We start from the raw sequence: 19,502 nt of genomic DNA, 5'->3' as shown, positions 1-19,502 counted from the left end.
AAATTCTTTTTTTCCCCCAAGTTAGTGCCATGTAGTAACTTGAGCAATTTCAGCTCCACGGCACGTTCAAGCCTGATGGAGGGGGACTTGAACAACCACTGGTTTGCCTGCAAAACTTTTGGCCAATTCAAATATTTTTGTAATGTGGTATTACTATTACAAGACAGGTGAGTGATGGGCTGCTTGCCCAATTTTTGGAAACTCGAAGGTCTTATTGGTCCAGCATAGAGTCTGAGTTTCTAAACATGAGTATTGTACTGCGTCCCCCACCCGGTCAAGGGCAAACCCTGTGTGCGAATTTCGAACCTATAGTTGGCCAAACCTAACCCTAATCAACAGAAATCAACCCTGGTTTGCGGCCACAAGCGATTAGTTCCAGCAGTTGAAAAAGTTAGAAATTCACAGACGTTAGCTTAATGGCCAAATTACACAGTTATGCAGGCTATCAGCCCTACTCAAGGTCATAGGCCCATAACCTGGATGAGAGACAACCGTTTCCAATTATTCACGTCAAACTGATCGTGGAACCTCCTTTTCCTCTGTTTTACACGTTTTCGGGGAAATTGTAAAAACTTGGGTTTACTTAATAATGCAGGCCAGTAAATAGGCCGAAAACCGTTTGCGCGGGCCCATGATTTGTATGCACTCAAATTCTTTACGAAATACAAAATTTTGTGGCCCATGAACTTGAAGATTTGTAGAAAAAAGTAGGTTGGCAAAGAGAATACCAACTTGCATCTGAGTGAGATAAGGAAGAACTTGGTGGCTGGAATGGTCTATTTTTCGAGAAGTGTAGGCATCGATATTTCAAAATAGCGAGGGGCTTCAAGACTCCATTTTAGGGGTGACCTTCCGTAGAAATAAATATCTTCAGAAGTCATCAGTTAATTAACGGAGATTTGAAAAGAAAATGAAAATCATAAACTGGGCTTTAATTTGACGTACGTGTCAAACGCCTGAGAAACTCGTGAGCATTTTTCCTGATTTTTTGAAGTTCGGGTATTTATCACTATTGCATAGCAGTTTACTTACTGTCCTGCAACCTGAAAACCAGAACCCTTTTTCTGCTTATGGGAGGAATGATTTGATCAACAAGCGAAAAGAACGTGTTATCTGACTTACTGCGTTTTATTAGCATTACAATTTCCAAGGCAAAGGCACCATGCGAAAGCTGTCGTCAACTGAAGTGCAGAGTGTGCATGAGTTGTGGGCTTTACTTAACTCAAATAATTAATTTTAAAGTAAACACACATCACAATTCACAAATTCATTACACCCTCATGGATGAAGAAACATTGCAGACATCAATTTCAGCATACAAACAGCAGGTAGGCGGGTTCATGTTTCTCACAAATGTCATACAGACATGTGGCGCACATCACAATTTAGCCATTAGGGACTGTCCCTGTATTCGGAGAAGACCCTTTTTTATTTGGGGACAAAACCAGTCTCCTGAAAGAGAAAACGCCTCCTCAAGTTAGAAGGAGACATTTTTTTCCAAGTGAGCTTAGGTAAAAATATCCACATGCTAATATCAATTTTTTCTCCCATATTTTTCGTTTAGTTCATTTAGCACCTAAATAAGTTGTTTCTGCAAACTTTGTGCCCATGGCACACTGCCATGTCACTTGATTAATTAACGTTAGGCCCATATCATCAAGAACTGATTTTCAGAAAAATGTTTTGATATGGTCTTTTCGTCACCCTTAAGGTGCCTTTGCGGACTCCTGCTTGTAATCCTAGTAGAAGTAAATAGTAGATTTTTTTTAAACAGCAGCCTTGGGTGTTTTTTTTTGGCTGAATCAATTTAAGGCATTAAAGGATCCCCAGAGAAGTGGTAAGATCACCAAACCTGCTTAAAAAAATTGTCCCCGTGTAGAGCACATTCTCTCTTTCTGGGGACTGATTTTGCCCTTGAATAAAGGGACTTCTCCAAATACAAGGACAATCTCCAAGTTGTGATGTGCGTTTACTGCTAGCCATAACTCGGGCCTTGGTAACTCATGTTAGTGCAACACAAATTGTTCAGTGCAATATGTCAATATGTATTCCTCGTCATTAGCACTCTGTTCCTACAATAAAGGAAAAAGGTCTTTTTTTTCCAAATATTTGACATTAAGACCGTGAGCATCCATTCCTTGATCCTAGTAGACCTGGCTCTAGTTTAGGTAAATGTTGACAATATATTTAAGCGAAAAAACCCGCACAGTTTTTTTTATGTGCGTTTGGCAAATGATAACTGCTTAGTTGGAGCATGCCGTTTTGTTTTAAGTCTGGTTACCTGACTCATTCGTCTTCATTCACAGCTCTTCGTCGCGTCACCTATGTTGTGGTTTTACCCCATAATTTCCCTCAAAAACCAAAGTCCCGGTCCTCTTCACAAACGCAATCTTTTCCATATGAAAGAGGACATTACCACCAACTTCTCGAGGTGATTTGTTTCTTAAAAGTAGGCTTTGGTTGTTATAGGAACAAGGTGCTACTGATAAGGAACACCAATACCTGTGTATCTCTGCATGTCATGAATGAATATGTTGTCATACTTGGTCGACATCCTTTCAGCTTCAGCAGGTGGAGACAGTACTGCTGAGTGCAGGAGCCGAGGGACAAACAGAGCTGCTTCAACTCCGAGATGATTTGCAGCAGGTTATTCAACTGACCGAAGGTAAAGTTACCTGAAGGATTCCTGAAGGTGAATCAAGTGTACAAGTCAACATGTCATGGTCTCCTTTCACTGTCGGCGCTTCTCAAAAAGACATGTTTTTCTTTAAACTTGGAAACCTACCTCCTTGTAAATTATATGGTGACTTGGATCAGGAGTAAAACAAAGAATCGAGATGGCTTGAAGTACCCTGGTCTTGAATCCTGTTAGATTTGATTCTTTGAATGTTAAATCAAAGTTCTCAGTACATACGATTCTTAGCAACCACTGTTGACTGTTTTTTGAGTATGCGACCATAGGTTTTGTATCCTTACTTTGCGCCCACGGTACTCTTGGATTCTGTGTCCCTTAGGTTGGAGACATTAGTTTGTGGCAGTGGTTAGATACAAAGTCATGTTCCACCCCTTTGCCAGTAGGTCCCTACGATTACTTGCATGCTTTGTCACCTTTTGCTCCTGGATAGAGAGCCTTCTGTCACTTAAGAAGAGCAAACTGCTGAGCCTCGTGGATGGCACGTTATCAGCCGAGACCAGCAGCTCATTCGTGAAACCTGCGTCTTCCTCAGGAGATGCACAGGTGAAGCAGAGGCACTCGTCAGCCTCAGGTTCCTCCTCGGGCAAGTTTGTGGAGGAATATGCTGCATTTCAGGTTTGAAATCCTGTGATGAATTCTTCAGTGTTAGTTATTTAACCTTTGATGCTTTGTCTCTCTTTCTTTGTTTTAAAACTTCCCTTTTTGTGCTTTTGTTTTGTTTAGTGAGGTAACTTGCTTTGGTTTTAGCTAAATATACAGGGTGTCCACACTAAAAGGTATAAAGAGATAAAATTACTGTAATGGCAAAACTACTTTATATATGGGATAGAGAAAAAACTTTAGAATATCCTCTTTACAATGGTGTGCAGCTTGTGATGTTATTGACACAGATGAGTAAACAAACTAAACCGATGTTAAGGGTGCTGAAATTGGCACTGTGACAAGTTTGCATATTTGATGAATAAGGCTCCACCGTGCAAATGTGCAGAATACTGAGTGCCTTTGCTTTAAGAACACTTTCTTGAAAACAAGGAATGTATCTAAATCAATCTAATCTACTTTGTTGTTGCTACTTAGGCGTGAGGTCAAATTACAACGCTTTTGAAAGCGTTCAACGCTTTGTAAACGGTAAGTCTCACCGACAGTCAACATCGAACAGACGAACGCTTCGGCGAGGCTTGCCAAACCGCTGCGGTCGAGTACACCGTGCATTCTGCAGCTTCCAGTAAACAACGGTCAGCTTATCGCATTACCGCATCATAGACTTCTGCGGTCTGGTGGATGAGTCATGGCAATAGTTCTTTACTTTGCAGCTCCACAGCAGGATTTAGATCGGCAGACTGTTTTAACTTCCTGATAAAACACGTGTATGGAGTAGTTGTGTTGCACTGTCGGTTTCCAGACCCAGTCTTTTCAGGTCTCAATACCCAGTAATCTTAATATTTTGTCTCGGTATCGTGAGTTAAATACACACCTAACTGTATATCTGCAGAATCGAATATACTAACTCGAAATAGTATTTACCTGAATCATACACGACGTAGTGTTCTGTTCGCCAACATGTAGTTAGAGAAAAAACCTCTTTTTTTTTTGCCCGTGTGCACAAGCTGGGACTCAGGATTGCGCACTCGCAGGTTTTCATGTGTAGGATCGAGGAAGACACGTACGCGAACTACGCGCTTTCTACTTCGAGGCTGCACCAGCACGATTTAAGGATACAAGTACATGTTTTTTCTTGAAGTCAATAGTACATGCGTGCACGTTGCAATATGTTTTGTACGTACGATTGTTTTGTACTCTTTGAATGCTTTGTGGCTGCACAAAATTCTTGTTGGAAAAACAAACATGTCGGGTTTTATACTTACCTCTGGTGTTTGACTTTACCTATGAAACTTAAATGCACAGTAAATTAAAACAATAAACACAATTTAATCTAGTGCTGCAGGCGAACCACCGAACCGAGGCAAAAAAACATCAAACAAGGCACTTTTGAACTGAACCAAACTGTTCGGTTCGGATGTACGGCTTTAATAAGGCATTATATTGATGACACGCGGAAAAACATACAAAAATACAAGAAACTTAATAAAAAACACAACGAAAAATAGATAACGAGTTGTACGGCGTGCTCCACACGTGCGTGAATATACTGAAACTTACAATGGCCCGCATCATGAGATGGTTGTAAAAAGCATGTGGTGAGAATCACTCAGAAATCAACCAAGAACACGCGACGTGCGGCGTTGTCGCTGCATGACATTTCTAAATTCTCACTACATCCAATCGTGCTTATGTATATTCAGATTTATTATTTTATTTGCCAATCTCCGATAGCCATGCCCTTACGTTCCATATTAAGTAATGACATTCCATATTAGGCCAATGGTCTCATAAATGGAGTGCAAAACGAATTTTGGTTGGATGCCGATCACCGTAGGACTCGCGCTCGATCCAAGGCATCCCTGGATGAAAATTTGGCCAAGCAGTTCGGTGCATGCTGTGCTTCAGCACACCTTGACACATACTTGCAGCACTATTTGATGCGGAGTTTGACATTTTTTTTATTACCTTCTAAGAATATGATACACGTGACAGAAGTTCCAAATAAATTCATATTGCGTCTATGTGAATATTTCCTTTCATAGACGATAGATTAGGTAGTAAAATGAGGCAACCGTGTTTGGCATTCCCCGTCACTCCCATATAAACGCATTTATTTTCCAGTTTAAAAAACGCTTAAACACGAACAATTATCTTGGGGCGATGCCTTTTTGTCATGAAATACCCACTCAAAACGTATCTGAAGCTAGATGAATGTCTGTAGCCTGAAATGCAGTTGATTTTGCGTCTTCCTATCAAGGTGTTAACCGCTAATCCTCACGGCCAGTCCAGGAAGGCTGACCGGGGCCAGTGAAGTTCTCCTTGAATAGGATCTTTTGTTCACAACTATGGCTGTGCAGTCACAAACTCCATTGTTGTCAGGGTTGCTCGTGAAGCTAGATAGTCCATGACAGACGGTTCTTTTCAAACCGTTGAACTGTCCAACACCAAAAGACGAACGGAATGAAGGGGGATTAACACCAACCGTTCAACTGTTTCTAAACCGTCTGTATTTGACCTCACGCTTTACCTCATAAGTTTAATGAGCTGTGCCCTCCACATGGCCACTATTCCTGTCAGTGTACATCTGACATTTTTATGTAATTTTTATCTTGGTATACTTTTAATGTGGACACCCTGTAGAGTGCATAGAGACAATTGAATTCAAAGGATTATCATTTATTATTTCATGCATGTAATGAACTACACATTTTTTCGCTGGCATGAACCATTTGAGGTTATTACATGTGACACCATTTGCTTCGGCACCCTGTGTGTTTCAGGCAGCTCTTGCTGATGAGGAAGAAACAGTTGCCCCACCCCACTCATCAAATGCATCATCCTCTACGGGATCCATCTCTCAGTGGTCCAAAGAGATAACCAATGTGGAGGTGGGTGAAGATGACAGTGGAGGCGAAGAGGAGGACGATATATGCGGCACCAAGTGCAGCGTGGATTACATGGAGGAGTGGGGCGGCAGGCAACGACACAATGCTGTAGTGCTGTGTGTTGAGCCCAGGAACAGTCTCAAGGAAGAGGTACTTGGGGCATGGGTCAAGTCAAATTGCTTGGGATGTGTCCAAAACAGACTGTCAGAGCTATGGCTTTATCCCTTGCCAGCATCAGCCCACATGTCTTTATTCAGTTGAAGCTCAGGCCTAGTTGTTGAAACAGCATTCTGACAAAGGCTTTATATTCTCCTCCCTGCTATTTGTTGAATGGTTTCATGTCTGGTCCTGTGACAGTCTCGACTACGTTCCTGTGGCATTTCTTGTTTGCTACTGCAGGCTTCACTCAGGGTTTTGTTCTGCAACCCTACCTCCAAATCCATGAGGCCGTGTCCCTACTTTCTGGAAGGAACCTGCCGATTCACAACAGAGGATTGTAGGTAGGTAATCAAAAGACTTAATGCATTATCTTATCATATGAGAACAGGAAATGCAGAAATGTCATTGGTTGTTAACCAGCTGCTTAATTAGCGGGCTTTAATTCACAGAATGAATAATGGTATTAGAAATTTAGCTGATCAGCTAACCGTAGGCTCATATGTAATGAGAGCACAATGTTATCATCGCATAATTATAATATGTGAATTTCCTTCAAAGTTTTGAACTGATCTGTGAATCTCATTATTTGGCCAAACAGGTAAATAGGCTGAACTCAGAGTGGCGTGTATTGTAATGTAACATTTATTCCGAGATTATAAAAGCAGACAGCTACTTGTTGGACCACGGACCATTTACGCATTGGTTCAATGTGTGTTACAGCCTGCACAATATCAAAGCAGAAATTAAATTGAATTATCTCTAATAATAAAACATGTGTTCCTGTCTACTACTTTGTTTTCTTGTGATATTTTAAGTCAGGGTACACCCTTTCTAAAAATATGCTGCTCAAGATATTTCATCCTATACATTCTGAGAAAAGTGTACCACAAAATTGGGGAATTGTGCCTCATTAAAACTTCGTTTCTGCTTGAAATCGATAAGATTTATTCGTCGAAATGAATAGATTTAAGCACCGCGTCGGTGCGTTGTCTCGGCGTAACCACGGCTGTTCCTTTTAAATTGTTTAAGGAATAATTTACGTTTTGAATCATTGTAAGATTTCAGTCACTTTTCATTTGAATCTGCTTGAAACAAACCTCCATATGCAATTTTCTCATTTAAAAACAAAAGAAAATTTTCTTTCCTTTTCATGAATTTTGCATTCGAATATTCAAATTCGAAAGTAATATTCGAATATTCGATAATTTATTGAGTATTCGGATATTTGGCACAGGCCTAACCCCTATGCTGAGATCCCCTTTGGGTTCAAAATACATTAGTTGCAAAGAAGTTGCTGGTGGTGATTTGCCATGAGCCATACTGCTTCAGCACAGAGATCATCACTGACACTTGTGTGAATGTCTTTCCTAACCAAGTTCAAAGTTTAGAAAAGAAGAAAGTGTGCTGCAAGTTTCTCAAACAACATTATTGTCTATTTGATCTTGAAAAATGTCTGCAGGTTTTCCCATGGATATGTTGTAAAGCTGTCCGAGCTGCATGCCTTCAAAGAGCCAGACTTTAGGTGAGTATTTCTAGCAAAGGAACACAGAAGAGCGAGCCTTGTTCAACAAACATCTCATTCTGCAGTCAGCATCCTAGCTGTTCCACACATTGTTTTCTGCTCTGTTTGAGTGGCATTGCTCCGCTCGTTTTTCACTGGTTGCTGCTGTATCATTTGCATTTTCTTGGGAATTTTCAGTGTTGCTTTCTTCAGAGCTCACAGTTTTCTCAGTGGATTGTTAGAAAAGCAATACCATATTTGTTTTCCCTCATGCCAACAAGAACGTAAATATGTCATTCAGATTGTCACTTTCTGGTTCTTATTTCTGTGTTGAAAATATTCTTGTAACGGCTCCAATATTGTTGTTTTTTTGCTGCTTAAAAAAGACTTCATGCCATTTAGTCAGTGTAGCGACTTGAATGACTTAATGTGGCTGAGGTTATCTGACATCTTAGTTTTCTGCGCATTTTTGGACGAATAAACTTTTTTGAAATATTTTCATCAAACCTTTTGACAGTTTAGTGAAGCTAGAAGCCCCGTGCCTAGCCAGATACAGTGATGGTATCTGGTACCCAGCCTCCATTCAGCACATAGACCAGGATAAACACCAAGTAGCAGTGCAGTTTGAGTCGTATGGTACTACAGAAACACTTGACATAGAAAGTATACTCCCATCAGGTGAGAAAGTGTTCATTACAAGAAGCATTTCGAGGTTAACTGTTCTGAAATAACGTTAAAAGTCTATTTTTATCGTTTAAATATAATGCGTGCAGTGAATGTTGACATATTTTAGGGTAAAGAATAGAGAGCTTTTGTTTTTGTTGTTTGCTTAAGAAATAGTAAAGAAATGAGGGATTTGTTTGTATAATCACTATTTGCAATTCAGTGTCTAGTTTTTTGAATACTACAATTATACAACAATTATTTGTTTAGAAAGTATTGCAGTCACAGTTGTGTGCCAATATATGTAATTAGCCGCTATTTTGAGGATTTAACCACAGTGTTTTTATTTACTGTTGTCAAGTGTCAACTTTACCATCTTTGTTTAAAGTTTAATGAACTGTGTAGAAGCAAAATGACACAATTTTCTTTTGTGTGCTTGTGCAGAGTATGCAGTTGCACTCGGGCAAATTGTCCAAATCATAATTTGTGCAAAGAAACAGCTCCTAGCATGCCCAGAAATATTTTGTGAAATTTCTAAAGGGGCAAGCTTGGTGCTTGGGAAAGTATCTGAAGGACCAAGGAACCTGAGTTACAGGTCCCATTGCTTATTCCTACGGGTACAAAAGAGTTGATAATGAAATTTGTCACCAGAGCAAAGGGAGGAATCGTCACCGTCTTTGTCATCGTCCAGTGATGACGACTATGACAATGAGGAAGATAAAGCCAACCTCCCGTCCACCAGCTACTCGAGATCAGTTGAGCAGCAGGAAGAGAAGGAGGAGGACGAGGGAGATTTTCCCCGCATCGCCTGGAGACCGTCGGGGGATGGAATCCCCCTGGGAGAATGGGAGGCACACACCAGGGGGATTGGCTCCATGCTAATGGCCAAAATGGGCTATGAGTTCGGGTAGGCTTTTGCACTCTCAACTTGTTGACTAGTCTTCAACATATTGGCACTTGCATTAAACTTACACTGTGTTTATGTCCAGAAAAACCCATTAACGTTGAGCGCTGTGGTGGTTTGGAGTGGGAAAAGATTTATGTGTGAAATGCAGGATTCCTCAATTTAATGCCTAGTTAAGGCTGTTCCTTACTGGCTGGCAAAGCCAGCATAACAAAAGTATGGTTTTGTGACTTCAGGTAACAAATATTCGCTCTGCAAATTTGCAAATATTGAACACATTAAGTTGAGTGTATTTTGCTGCAAGTGTTTTCTATGGTGAAATTTGCTTTGCTTTCACATTTGCCTGAATTGTGAACTGGCCTTTAGTCAGCCCTTGCTACAAAATTGTACTTCAAGGTCCCTTTTGGGGAAAAGATTTCATGCACTCTAGAGAAAACATATTTGGAATCCTGAGTAAAAATGAACACATTTAAAATGGTTTCAAGTTGGAAGGTTTTGGAAGTGCAACACTCTGTAGTCTGTAACCCAGCTTACGATTATTTTGCATCATCTTCTGAAAACTTGTCTGTACGTTGACAACTGGACTTTGTTCACTTGAGTCACTCTTTCCCCTTTTTGTGAATGTTTTCAGGAAAGGATTAGGAAGGAACGGTGAGGGAAGAGTGGAACCAGTTGAAGCTGTGATTATTCCACAGGGTAGGTGGGCGTGGATGGACATTGTCACATCAAAACTGTAAATTAGTGTTTGTTAAGTGCAGTCGAAGCAAAGTATGCCATATGAAACTTCCTCAAATTTCACTGTAACCAGAAACCTATTGACTTCAACAAAATTTTGTTTGCACCACATCTGGTGCTGCATCTGTCATATAAGATGGTAAGAATTTTTGTTGTTGAAATTTGCATCCTATGTGAAAAATAATTTAATGTGTCACAAATGATGAACATGTAATTTGGATGACATTAATTATTCCTCTGAACCTGATGGTTGTAGATACATGAAATGATGGTTTCTCGAACATGATCTAACAAATTGATACAAATTGTGGTACATTTCATTCACTATGAATGTTTAGATGCTCTTGGATTCCTAGTTCAAAAGTGTTTCATTTAGAAGGGGTGTGGTACCCTTGTGAAGGTGTGGCTATTAAAACGTGTTCCACTGTTAGAATCTATAGTGTGTAATTTTGTGCCGCCAGGTAAATCACTTGATAAATGCATGGAGCTTCGAGAAATGAAGAAGCTTGGCATTGTGGGTAAGCCAAAGAAGAAGAAAGGGAAGGGCAAAGGTCACCACCACAGCCAGGGAGGGTCATCCTCATCCAGTGGCCAACACAGGGAGAAAGAAAACGTCTTTGACTTCATCAACAGGAAATTAGGCGGCAAGAAAAGTGAGTGCTTAGATGAGAAGTCTGACAAGAGCTCGTTCAACGTTTTCACCAGAACACTTATTTTCACTGGAACACGTTAGACACATGACAAAATTCCACAGATGTCATTTCTGGAGGGCCAATAAAGCACGAGAGAGAAGGATATCAACTGCTTGCCCTAGATTTACCTCACAAAAGGCTGAGTGATTTAAACAGCAAAGCAAGCTTCCCAGAGGCTATGAGTTGTTCTGAAATGTTTGTGATACACTCGCTCACACTCACACACTATCCTGATTGAAGACCGTCTTTCTCCTCTTCGTCAAGGATTGAACTCTATAATGATCATGTCTACTTGGCTGGATTGATTTTCACAGCTCTTCATGGTTCAATGGCAGAGTGTCCTTGTTCCATGGCAACTCCGCGTGCAAAAGAAGTAATCAGGCAAAACTGGAAGGGCTTTTGAAATGTTAAAGATTGTTAGGTTTCTTGAAGTGTTTATCCATGAAATTATATCCAGAATTTGCCCACGGTAGCCTTTTTGTGATTTTCGTTCATGACATTCTTGTATGTTTCTATCTTAACTTCAGCCAAAATCACAGAGCTAATTCAGCAAAACTCCAACAACAGGAACTTCCAAGGGAAGGACCCCTCAAAGGACAAGCAGGAGAAGCCAGGCAGGAAACTCAACATACAGGTTGGTGCAAATGGCACACTGGCCAGTCATTTCAATTCTAGCCTTTTTTTTCCCACAGAGTCAGGGGTCTGCTGAAGAACAAAATTGGGTAATTCTGACAAATGTCAATTAAACAATCACAAACAAACTGAAGATCAGTTTTATTCATCTATGATTTTGCCCTGAAGGCACAAAAGCCACACAGACTGCTTTGGGTTTGAAATTCAGAAAGCCAAAACACTGAAGTTTTAAACGGATTTAAGGCTTCCACACTCTTCCTAAAAATGTTAATTTTTTGTGTGAAGCTGTTGAGTTTATCAGTGTTGCTATTATTTTTGTTCATCAATAGCTTGTGAGGACAGAGGAAGACATCCGAAGTACTGAGAAGCAGCTTATGAGGTTACAAGAGTCGCTGCAGAGAAACCAAAGGTATGGCATACACAGGGCTATTTCCAAAGTCCTGATAAATTCAAAGGTACAGTATTTCACTGACCATAAGAATGTGATCCGCAACAGTGATACAAGACGGAAAATTGGGGCCATGGGGACTTTTAAACTAGTGGCATTGTGAAATTTGAAAAATGTTAGGTGAAAAGGTGCGATCTTTCTGAAGTTGTGTCGAAAACGGCCGTATTTGCAGCTATTGGATAGACTGTTGCATGCCTCAGTCAATCAGCTGAAATTCTTTTCAATGAACAGCTACTTTGGATGTGGTCAAATACATGAATTAGTTACAAAGAGTCTGAAATCAGCTTTTGATTGTACTAACAAATTACCTGAATTGTAACTGTGGCGTCAGATCACATAAGCCTACTGGCACGCAGATTCACTAGTATGCATTAATGTGCATTTACAAGAAGCATTACGCAAGTCACCGATCACAAACAAGCACTCAACCTCCTCCTCAGGGACAAGCTGACAGCATCCAAGATCAAGGAGAAGATAGATGCCACAGAGCGGCTACTACAAAATCTCAAATCTTCCGAGAGAAAGATCAAGAGACAGCAGAACAACAGAGAAGAACACCGGAAACTCACCGTCTTCTGAATGGTTGCCAACCAGTCCTGTTTCAAGACTTTCAGTGTTTGTTTTGGTTGGCTGATGCAATGTGTGGCGTAACACACTCACGAAGATTTGCTTGCTGAGCAGGTCTCTGGTCAGTCATGTCTTTGGCGTATGCAGTGTATTCAGTGCCAGGGATGTGCATGAATACACATTCGTAAATACCTCAGTTTCCCTATTCAACAACTTGCAACATGACCGCGTATTAACCCCTTCGCTACGGAGGACTGCTACTACCGCACCTTTGTGTGAGGATTAGTACATACCACGCATACAGTGTATTCACCATGCAGCTGCTGGTTCATTGGGGCCTGCTGATGGACAAAGCCCTCCATTCAGGGCATACCAGAGCCCAGCAGTCACAGTCAAAATAATCCTGCCGTGAAGGGGGTTAACATTTGATAATGCCCGCTGCGTAAAAAAACGCTCTGGCACCTGGATACGAGACAGTTTAATCCATCCCTACTGGTCACGATTCTCTGTGCAAAGCGGCATGCACAACTCGCCATGCATGGGCCAAGTCCATATTTTACATGGCGATTCTTCTGGACAACTTGCAAAAGGAATATACCAGAAAATGGACGGGGTGTTACAGAGAATAAAAGTAAAATTCTAGAACAAAATCGTTGGAAAGTGATCATATATTGACTTCTTCTGACTAAAATTGGTATTTATGAATGGTAATAAATATGTGCGTGGCCTGTCTTAAACTAACGTTCAAGACCGACCGAGGAGAATTAATGCTGCTAAAGCCCTAGCCTGCAACTCAGGCATCAGTCACATCCATTCTCTTGGTCTTGAGGTTGTTCATGTACAATTTTTCTGGAAAGCCCTGAAAAAAAAAACCCAGCCCATCTGGATGGCAGTGACTCACCTGAAAGTGTTCAACGAAATCCAAAGAATATTTGTGTAGATTAATGGTTTCTTTGAAACATGGGCATTTATACGTGAACGAAAGAAATGGAGGCCGAAGAAGATGTGTTAAATATGATGGAGTCTTTTAATGCCATTTTTTTCTCTGAGTTGCAATAAATATTCGGCATACAAGTCATGCAATGCAGGACTAGAGTTCTTAGTTTATTTTACTAAGCACAGTGATGTAACTCTGCAGTTTTGTTGTATATTGGAGCTGTAGCAATCTTTGGGTTTTGCATAGGGTGCAGATTTTCCAGATGAGAATGACAAGATTTAAATGAACTTCAACCATGCTCTGTACTATCGTGGTGGGCAAACTACGATGCCCCTCCCTGGAATGTTTAGTTTCCATTCACACTGCTCACTCCACCATCACACCTGGAACATTGCCAATGACACTGGAGGACACAGAAAACGTGTGGTACATAATGCGTTAAATTAGTATTATACAATGATCATGGGCAGCACTGACACAAAGTGACCCAAAATATGAAAAATTGAAGATTCATAAAGAAATAATTTGAATGAAATAATTTGTGATGTCTGAGACTTGTGAGATTTTGTACAAAACTGGCAGAACTCAGAGTGAGATTTCTAAATGAGAGAAAATAACTTGGCCAATACCTTGTCAAAAGTAGAAAAAACAAAAGTAAATGATAAATTCTGTGATCCACAGCTTAGTTAAGCTATTTAGCGTGAAGTCTGATGGCTAGTTCTCCAAACCAGTTTTAATTCCATAACGCAGAGACAGTATCTACTTTTGTTTCGAACAGGGCAACAAAATCGTGGTACATAGATTAACGATAATGATCTGCACCTTGAACACCAGTACTGATGTATAAGTCCTCTTTATGAATAGTTTGTTTTCATACACTGATGCAAGCTGAAGAGCAACGTCGTCATATATAATTTCTGTCAGTTATTCTGCCCACGGAACCCTATGAACTACAAAACCCATACCGGTAGCCTATTGAACAAGAAGCTGGTTTCTGGTTCCTCGACCCTAACCATGCAGCATGTGTTAATAGGATTTCAACCAAACCCAACAGAGTCCAACAGAGATAAGGCTATCTGGATTGAAATCCAAGAAACTAATCTTTTCATTCACATTGCCAAATTTCAGTTACTGTAGGAATCAGAGAGTTCCAGGCTCCTCTTTGGCAGGCACAGTTTTGATATCTGGGTCCAGTTCTTTTCAACGGGACTTTCACTGTGCAACTGGAGGCTGTTTTTTTTTTGCAGCAGCAGCACATTTTGGGAATGATTTTCAACATCTGAGCTCTTGAAGGTATTCACTTGGCATAAAGACTGCACTTTTTGACTATTTTTGGGCGAGCAAGATTTGAAATTAGAACTGTGCTCAAATAAACCACTGCATTTGTAAGACCCGACAATGGATGCTTAAGCAATGATGAACAGGTGAACATTAGGATATACATGTGTATATGCAAAGATGTCAGCAAAGCTCAGAAGTGACCTTTCCAGCTAAAACACTGGGCAGCACACTTGTATTGTGAAATGGTACCTTCTTCCTTGATGAGTGGTTGCTTAAGGACACTTTATGACATCATTTCTGCCCCACAAATACATATGGTTTTATTTGAAACAGATGCCATTTTTCTTCCCACTGCCTCAATTTAACAGAGCCCTTATTGTCGGATATGTACACACATATACATGTATTAAAAGAGTGGTGCCTAGTCCTAAAACCACCAGTATCTAAGGTAGATGAGAAAGACTACGAGTAACGTGATGACGGCGGCAATCTTGGCATTTCTTGATCTCAGGTTTAGGTACTTGGCGTCCTGTTTGTACTTCTTGGACAACGAGGACAGGTTGCTGGCTTTGTTGTCCAAATCTGGAAAATACAAAAATTCAAGAGAAATACCAGGAGTGAGCAAATCTTAGCTGAGGCCCAAAAAACATAGTTTGTCTCGGGTCAGACTGATGCGGTGATGCAGCTTTTTTTTCTCCTCCAGGGTTGGATTGTACAGGCAACTGCAGACACTCATTGTGAAGTCAAGGGACTAAACCAGCTTTATCAATTATATGCTGACAACAAACTTCGTTCAACATTGATCCTGTTGGGATCTATTGCCCTGAGTAAAAGATAGAGCTGCCCCCCCCAAAAGTTGAGGCGGTGCAGCAACAGAGCGTGGTGTTGCAGCTCTCGCAGAGAAAAAACACGAAGACTATCGTGTATGCTTGAAATCGATGCGCATGCAGACCAGAGACGAAAGACTTTTTTGGGGGGGGCCTAAAACGTTGTGGCAGTGACGCTCTTTTGGTAGCTCAACTCGTGCTCCATTGGTGCAACAGACCTGTAAAGTAAGGAGTCATGCTTTGCACACATGAGGTGGGACCAGATCCACTGAGCCTCATGGGAAACTGAGTAAAGCAAAGTGTGAGGCCACTATGTTCTAGGTCTAAATGGGATTAGTCAAATTGATATGCCAGTATCCTCCACATGGAGGGCTTGGAAGTGTGTTTTTCAGCAGAGTCTAGAGGTGTCAACTGGATAATACCATTTACATAACAAAGGATCGCATGTAGAAACGTTGCTCAACATTTCTTGGAGTGTGTCGCTGACATCCACTCACTCTATTTGTACAGCAAAGTGTGGGGCAATCATAAAAGTGAGTATTGCAGCGATTCAGCAAATTGTGTCTCGGGGTCGGAAAAATGAGCTCTGTCAAAATACATCAGCTACATTTTGCAAAAATACTGAACTTGAAAAAAAGTTTACACCCAGTTTCACTTGTTCTGATTCTGAACTATGCATTGCCAAAAATCCACAGTTTGGAGAAAAAAAAAATTCCCAAGTGAGGTTTGAGTGATACGACCACACACCTGACAGTGCCACCCCTCTCTGCATGACGTCATCAATATTCTGGACCATAATCCTTTGCACATCTTGCAGCTCTGTGTTGATGTGGCTGATGTTCCGTCGGGCCCTGGTGTCTGTGTAGGATTTCTTCAGCTTCTGGATGTATGTGTCTGTTGATAATTAAAAACACGCCAAAATGTCAAGGGTCAATCGCAGCAATGGTACATGCATTAAGACTGTATACTGTGACGGCATGATGGAGGCTAAGATTAGTTTGGGATGTTGCCTTGACCTCTATTGCCCTTGGAGTATATATTAAAAAGACAGAATGTTGCCAACTTCTCCCAAATCTTCCACTTTCTGAGGATGCACAGGGTGATGTGATCAAGAAAGGCCTGGGTAAATACCCTTCCTGGCAATGGTAACAAATAGTCGTTTTTCAAGAATCACTAATCTGTGATGGATGGATGCAGTTTAATGGAAAGATGCAAGAGGAATCTGATGAGGTATTGGGAAATTTATTTCCTTAATAATTACACACACAGCTGACGGCATTTGAAAGTTTAATATGTTCTAAATCCTGTAACTACAAGAGAACTTGTGCCCCCGTAACCAGCAGATGAGAAATACGGATCATTCATGTTAAGAATAAAAGAAGACACTGAATTAGTTCATTATGAAATTATACATGATGTGCGGCCTTACCAAATTCAATAAAGGAGTACGGTCTGGTGACTGTGCTAACCTTCTTACTGTACTGTGAGTAGAATTCCTGCTGTAGCTCCTCCAGGTAGGCAAAGGCTAACCGCTTGGCGTACTGCTTCTCACACAGGACCAGGTAGACAACGCCAACCTCGATAAGGTAACTGTGAGAGCAAGGCAATTCTGCTGTGAGCGTGCTGATGAAGTGTCCAACAGTTTAACCGGTCCCGCAGTTCCGATTCAACAGAATGGACTTGTTCAAACATGAATACCGATAGTTAAGCTTTGGGAAAACAGCCTGACTGATTCAGGTACTACCTGTCCATTCCCTTCTGAAGTGCTGCTTGGTTCAATTTGTTTTAATGTAAAAATGTTATGTTCATACCTTATGGCACAATTTAGCAGGTTTGTGAAGTGTCTGACCTGAACAATACTTGGTCCAACTATCCATGCCCACTTACTCACTGCATCCCCAACCTTTGTCAGACACATACTATGTTGAATTTTGTCATTGATGAAGACGACTTAAAATAGCAGTTGAAACCTCTTCTTCTCATCAACACTTGACTATGTGTATATGGTTCAATAAGGCAGTCTTGGACATCAGGACTCAGAAACTAAAATGAGTAACGTTCTATTTGACTTACTGAAACACCATGGGCCCACTTTCTATGCTGCATTTCGTTGGTGACTGCTGGTTGAGTTTTTTGAAGAGCATCTTGGCCTGGTTCTGATATTCCATGAAACTACGGCCAGACTGTATCAAAGTTGGAAGATATCATCCTGTTATGTGTCATCATCTCTTAGAAAGTGTAGATATAAACCCGACTCAAATCTGCCATATTCAAACATGTGAGGTGTCTTCAATAATACAATAATAGCATTTGTATTCGAAACCTGCACTTTCCAGCTGTTTAACCTCCTGTTTATTTTGGCCATAATTTCCTCCTTGCTCATACATTATGCTAGTCGGTGCATACATTTGTATGTACAGCTAAGGCAGATGCTGTGGTTAGGGTGTGACTGTAAGCCATTATACATGTAGGTCTTCAAGAAGTGAGGAAAACAAGACCAATTACATGTATTTTGATTAATGTTACAACTTACATTGTTAGCCTATGTTAAGACAGAAGCTAATAATTTTCAAAAGCCACTGGCACTGCCATGGTGATACATGATGTTGGCCTAATCCCTATTGTCACTAGTACTACTAAAAGTACTAGCATTAGGCCTAGCATTAGTAATATGGGCATATTACTATCGTACATATCGTACGTAGTCGTAGGCCTTCCCCCCAAAATTAGACTGTCAGACTGAGGGGTCCGACGTCTGTCCCGCTCGCACGTGGGAACGGGGTTCCCCCAGAACTGTGGGTAGGAATGGGCCGACCCTATATGGTACATGTACGTAGGCTAGCCGTAGGCCAACGGCCCACATGGCACGTTTACAATGGACAATGCATGTATTTATTGTAGTTAGAAAAACAGCAATTGCAAGCATATGTCCCTTTGAGTGGAATTCATGTTGTTCAGCACAAACCATGCAACGTACAAGGCCCTAATCGTATAAGAAGTTGTAATCAGGTAAACAGTCCTGACAAATACCACAGCTGGTTAACAGCAATAACGCGATTAATTTCAGTAATTTAACACATTCATTACTAGCCTGTTCATCCTCCTGCATCGAGGCAGCTAGCGGTAGGCCGTCCGCCAACCGAGCTATCATCGTCACTAATACCATGGCGATTGTTTTATTGCTTTTTTTGGACTTGAAATTGCAAGAAAAGCGGAAAATAAGGGACACAAATTATCGGTACACAGCCACTGATGCCACTATTACGAGTGCCAGCGCGACGTGGCCAGCGCCAACGTAAATTGCACGGTATCCGACAGTTTCAGTGAATAAGCCACGTATAATAAGTTGACTACCAGTGAAAACCTCTGAACTTTGATAACACGTTTATCATGGGCGGCGCGAGGTACCGGGTACGTCCGCCCGGCCGGACGTACATATGTACGTACGTGTCGTTCATTCGTTTTTCGATTTGAAAAAGAAAATAAAAAAAAAAGTCGTTTCTCGTTTTTCGATGTGTAAACAATAAAAATGAAAACAGAAAAAGTCGTTTCTCTGTCGCCATTCATTTGAAAACGAAAAACGATAATCACGTTCTTTTTTCGTTTTTCCGCCAAGTGAAAACGAACAACAGCGTAATCTATTGCTCCAAGAATGAAAAACAGTTCAATTTTTTATTGAAACGTAAAAAACGTCTTTGTAAGCCATCAATCAAACATGCATGAATCAAGAGTAGTACGAGGAATTTGATGCTTCCAAAGTAAAGGAGGAGCAACTCACAAGCACATTTATCGCATGCTCAAGGGCAACTTTTATCTTGAGAAGTGCCAACGTCAGTGACACCTTCTTGAAATTACGTGGGATTAATTGGGATTAAAATTTAAAACAGGTCTACTTTTATTTTTCGTTTTCAACAGCAAAAACAAGAAAGGACTTCTTCGTCTTTTCCGTCATTTTTGGTTTTCAAATCAAAA

The 19,502-nt window shown here is 40.8% G+C and overlaps 2 protein-coding genes across 2 annotated transcripts; one reads left to right on the top strand and one right to left on the bottom strand.

The window, feature by feature from the left end:
- The first annotated feature begins 1,156 nt into the window (after positions 1 to 1,156).
- Positions 1,157 to 13,572, top strand: zgpat (zinc finger CCCH-type and G-patch domain containing). Its single transcript, XM_022252249.2, has 13 exons — positions 1,157 to 1,328; positions 2,563 to 2,665; positions 3,126 to 3,310; positions 6,079 to 6,333; positions 6,583 to 6,683; positions 7,802 to 7,864; positions 8,361 to 8,521; positions 9,158 to 9,413; positions 10,042 to 10,106; positions 10,607 to 10,798; positions 11,365 to 11,471; positions 11,800 to 11,879; positions 12,359 to 13,572. The coding sequence occupies exons 1-13, from the start codon at positions 1,200 to 1,202 to the stop codon at positions 12,495 to 12,497; spliced, it is 1,836 nt and encodes a 611-aa protein (XP_022107941.2). The 5' UTR covers positions 1,157 to 1,199; the 3' UTR covers positions 12,498 to 13,572.
- On the bottom strand, positions 13,494 to 18,831 carry sec22b (SEC22 homolog B, vesicle trafficking protein (gene/pseudogene)). Its single transcript, XM_022252242.2, has 5 exons — positions 18,622 to 18,831; positions 17,604 to 17,713; positions 16,960 to 17,120; positions 16,278 to 16,424; positions 13,494 to 15,285 (listed from the first exon to the last, which is right to left on the bottom strand). The coding sequence occupies exons 1-5, from the start codon at positions 18,694 to 18,696 to the stop codon at positions 15,131 to 15,133; spliced, it is 648 nt and encodes a 215-aa protein (XP_022107934.1). The 5' UTR covers positions 18,697 to 18,831; the 3' UTR covers positions 13,494 to 15,130.
- Between the last annotated feature and the right edge of the window lie 671 nt (positions 18,832 to 19,502).

The sequence above is a fragment of the Acanthaster planci genome, linkage group LG11 (assembly GCF_054643075.1).
Source record: "Acanthaster planci isolate LZ-2023a linkage group LG11, COTS_SCS, whole genome shotgun sequence".
Classification (NCBI taxonomy): domain Eukaryota; kingdom Metazoa; phylum Echinodermata; class Asteroidea; order Valvatida; family Acanthasteridae; genus Acanthaster; species Acanthaster planci.
This window is presented reverse-complemented; position numbering and strand designations above follow the sequence as displayed.

Coding starts and splice junctions, on each gene's coding strand:
- zgpat (XM_022252249.2), top strand. CDS start 1,200: ATGAGTTGTGGGCTTTACTTAACTCAAATAATTAATTTTAAAGTAAAC. Junction 7,865..8,360: donor TTCAAAGAGCCAGACTTTAG/GTGAGTATTTCT, acceptor ACCTTTTGACAG/TTTAGTGAAGCTAGAAGCCC. Junction 11,472..11,799: donor GCAGGAAACTCAACATACAG/GTTGGTGCAAAT, acceptor GTTCATCAATAG/CTTGTGAGGACAGAGGAAGA.
- sec22b (XM_022252242.2), bottom strand. CDS start 18,696: ATGGTATTAGTGACGATGATAGCTCGGTTGGCGGACGGCCTACCGCTA. Junction 17,714..18,621: donor CGATGCAGGAGGATGAACAG/GCTAGTAATGAA, acceptor ACTTTGATACAG/TCTGGCCGTAGTTTCATGGA. Junction 15,286..16,277: donor GAGAGGGGTGGCACTGTCAG/GTGTGTGGTCGT, acceptor TGTATTTTCCAG/ATTTGGACAACAAAGCCAGC.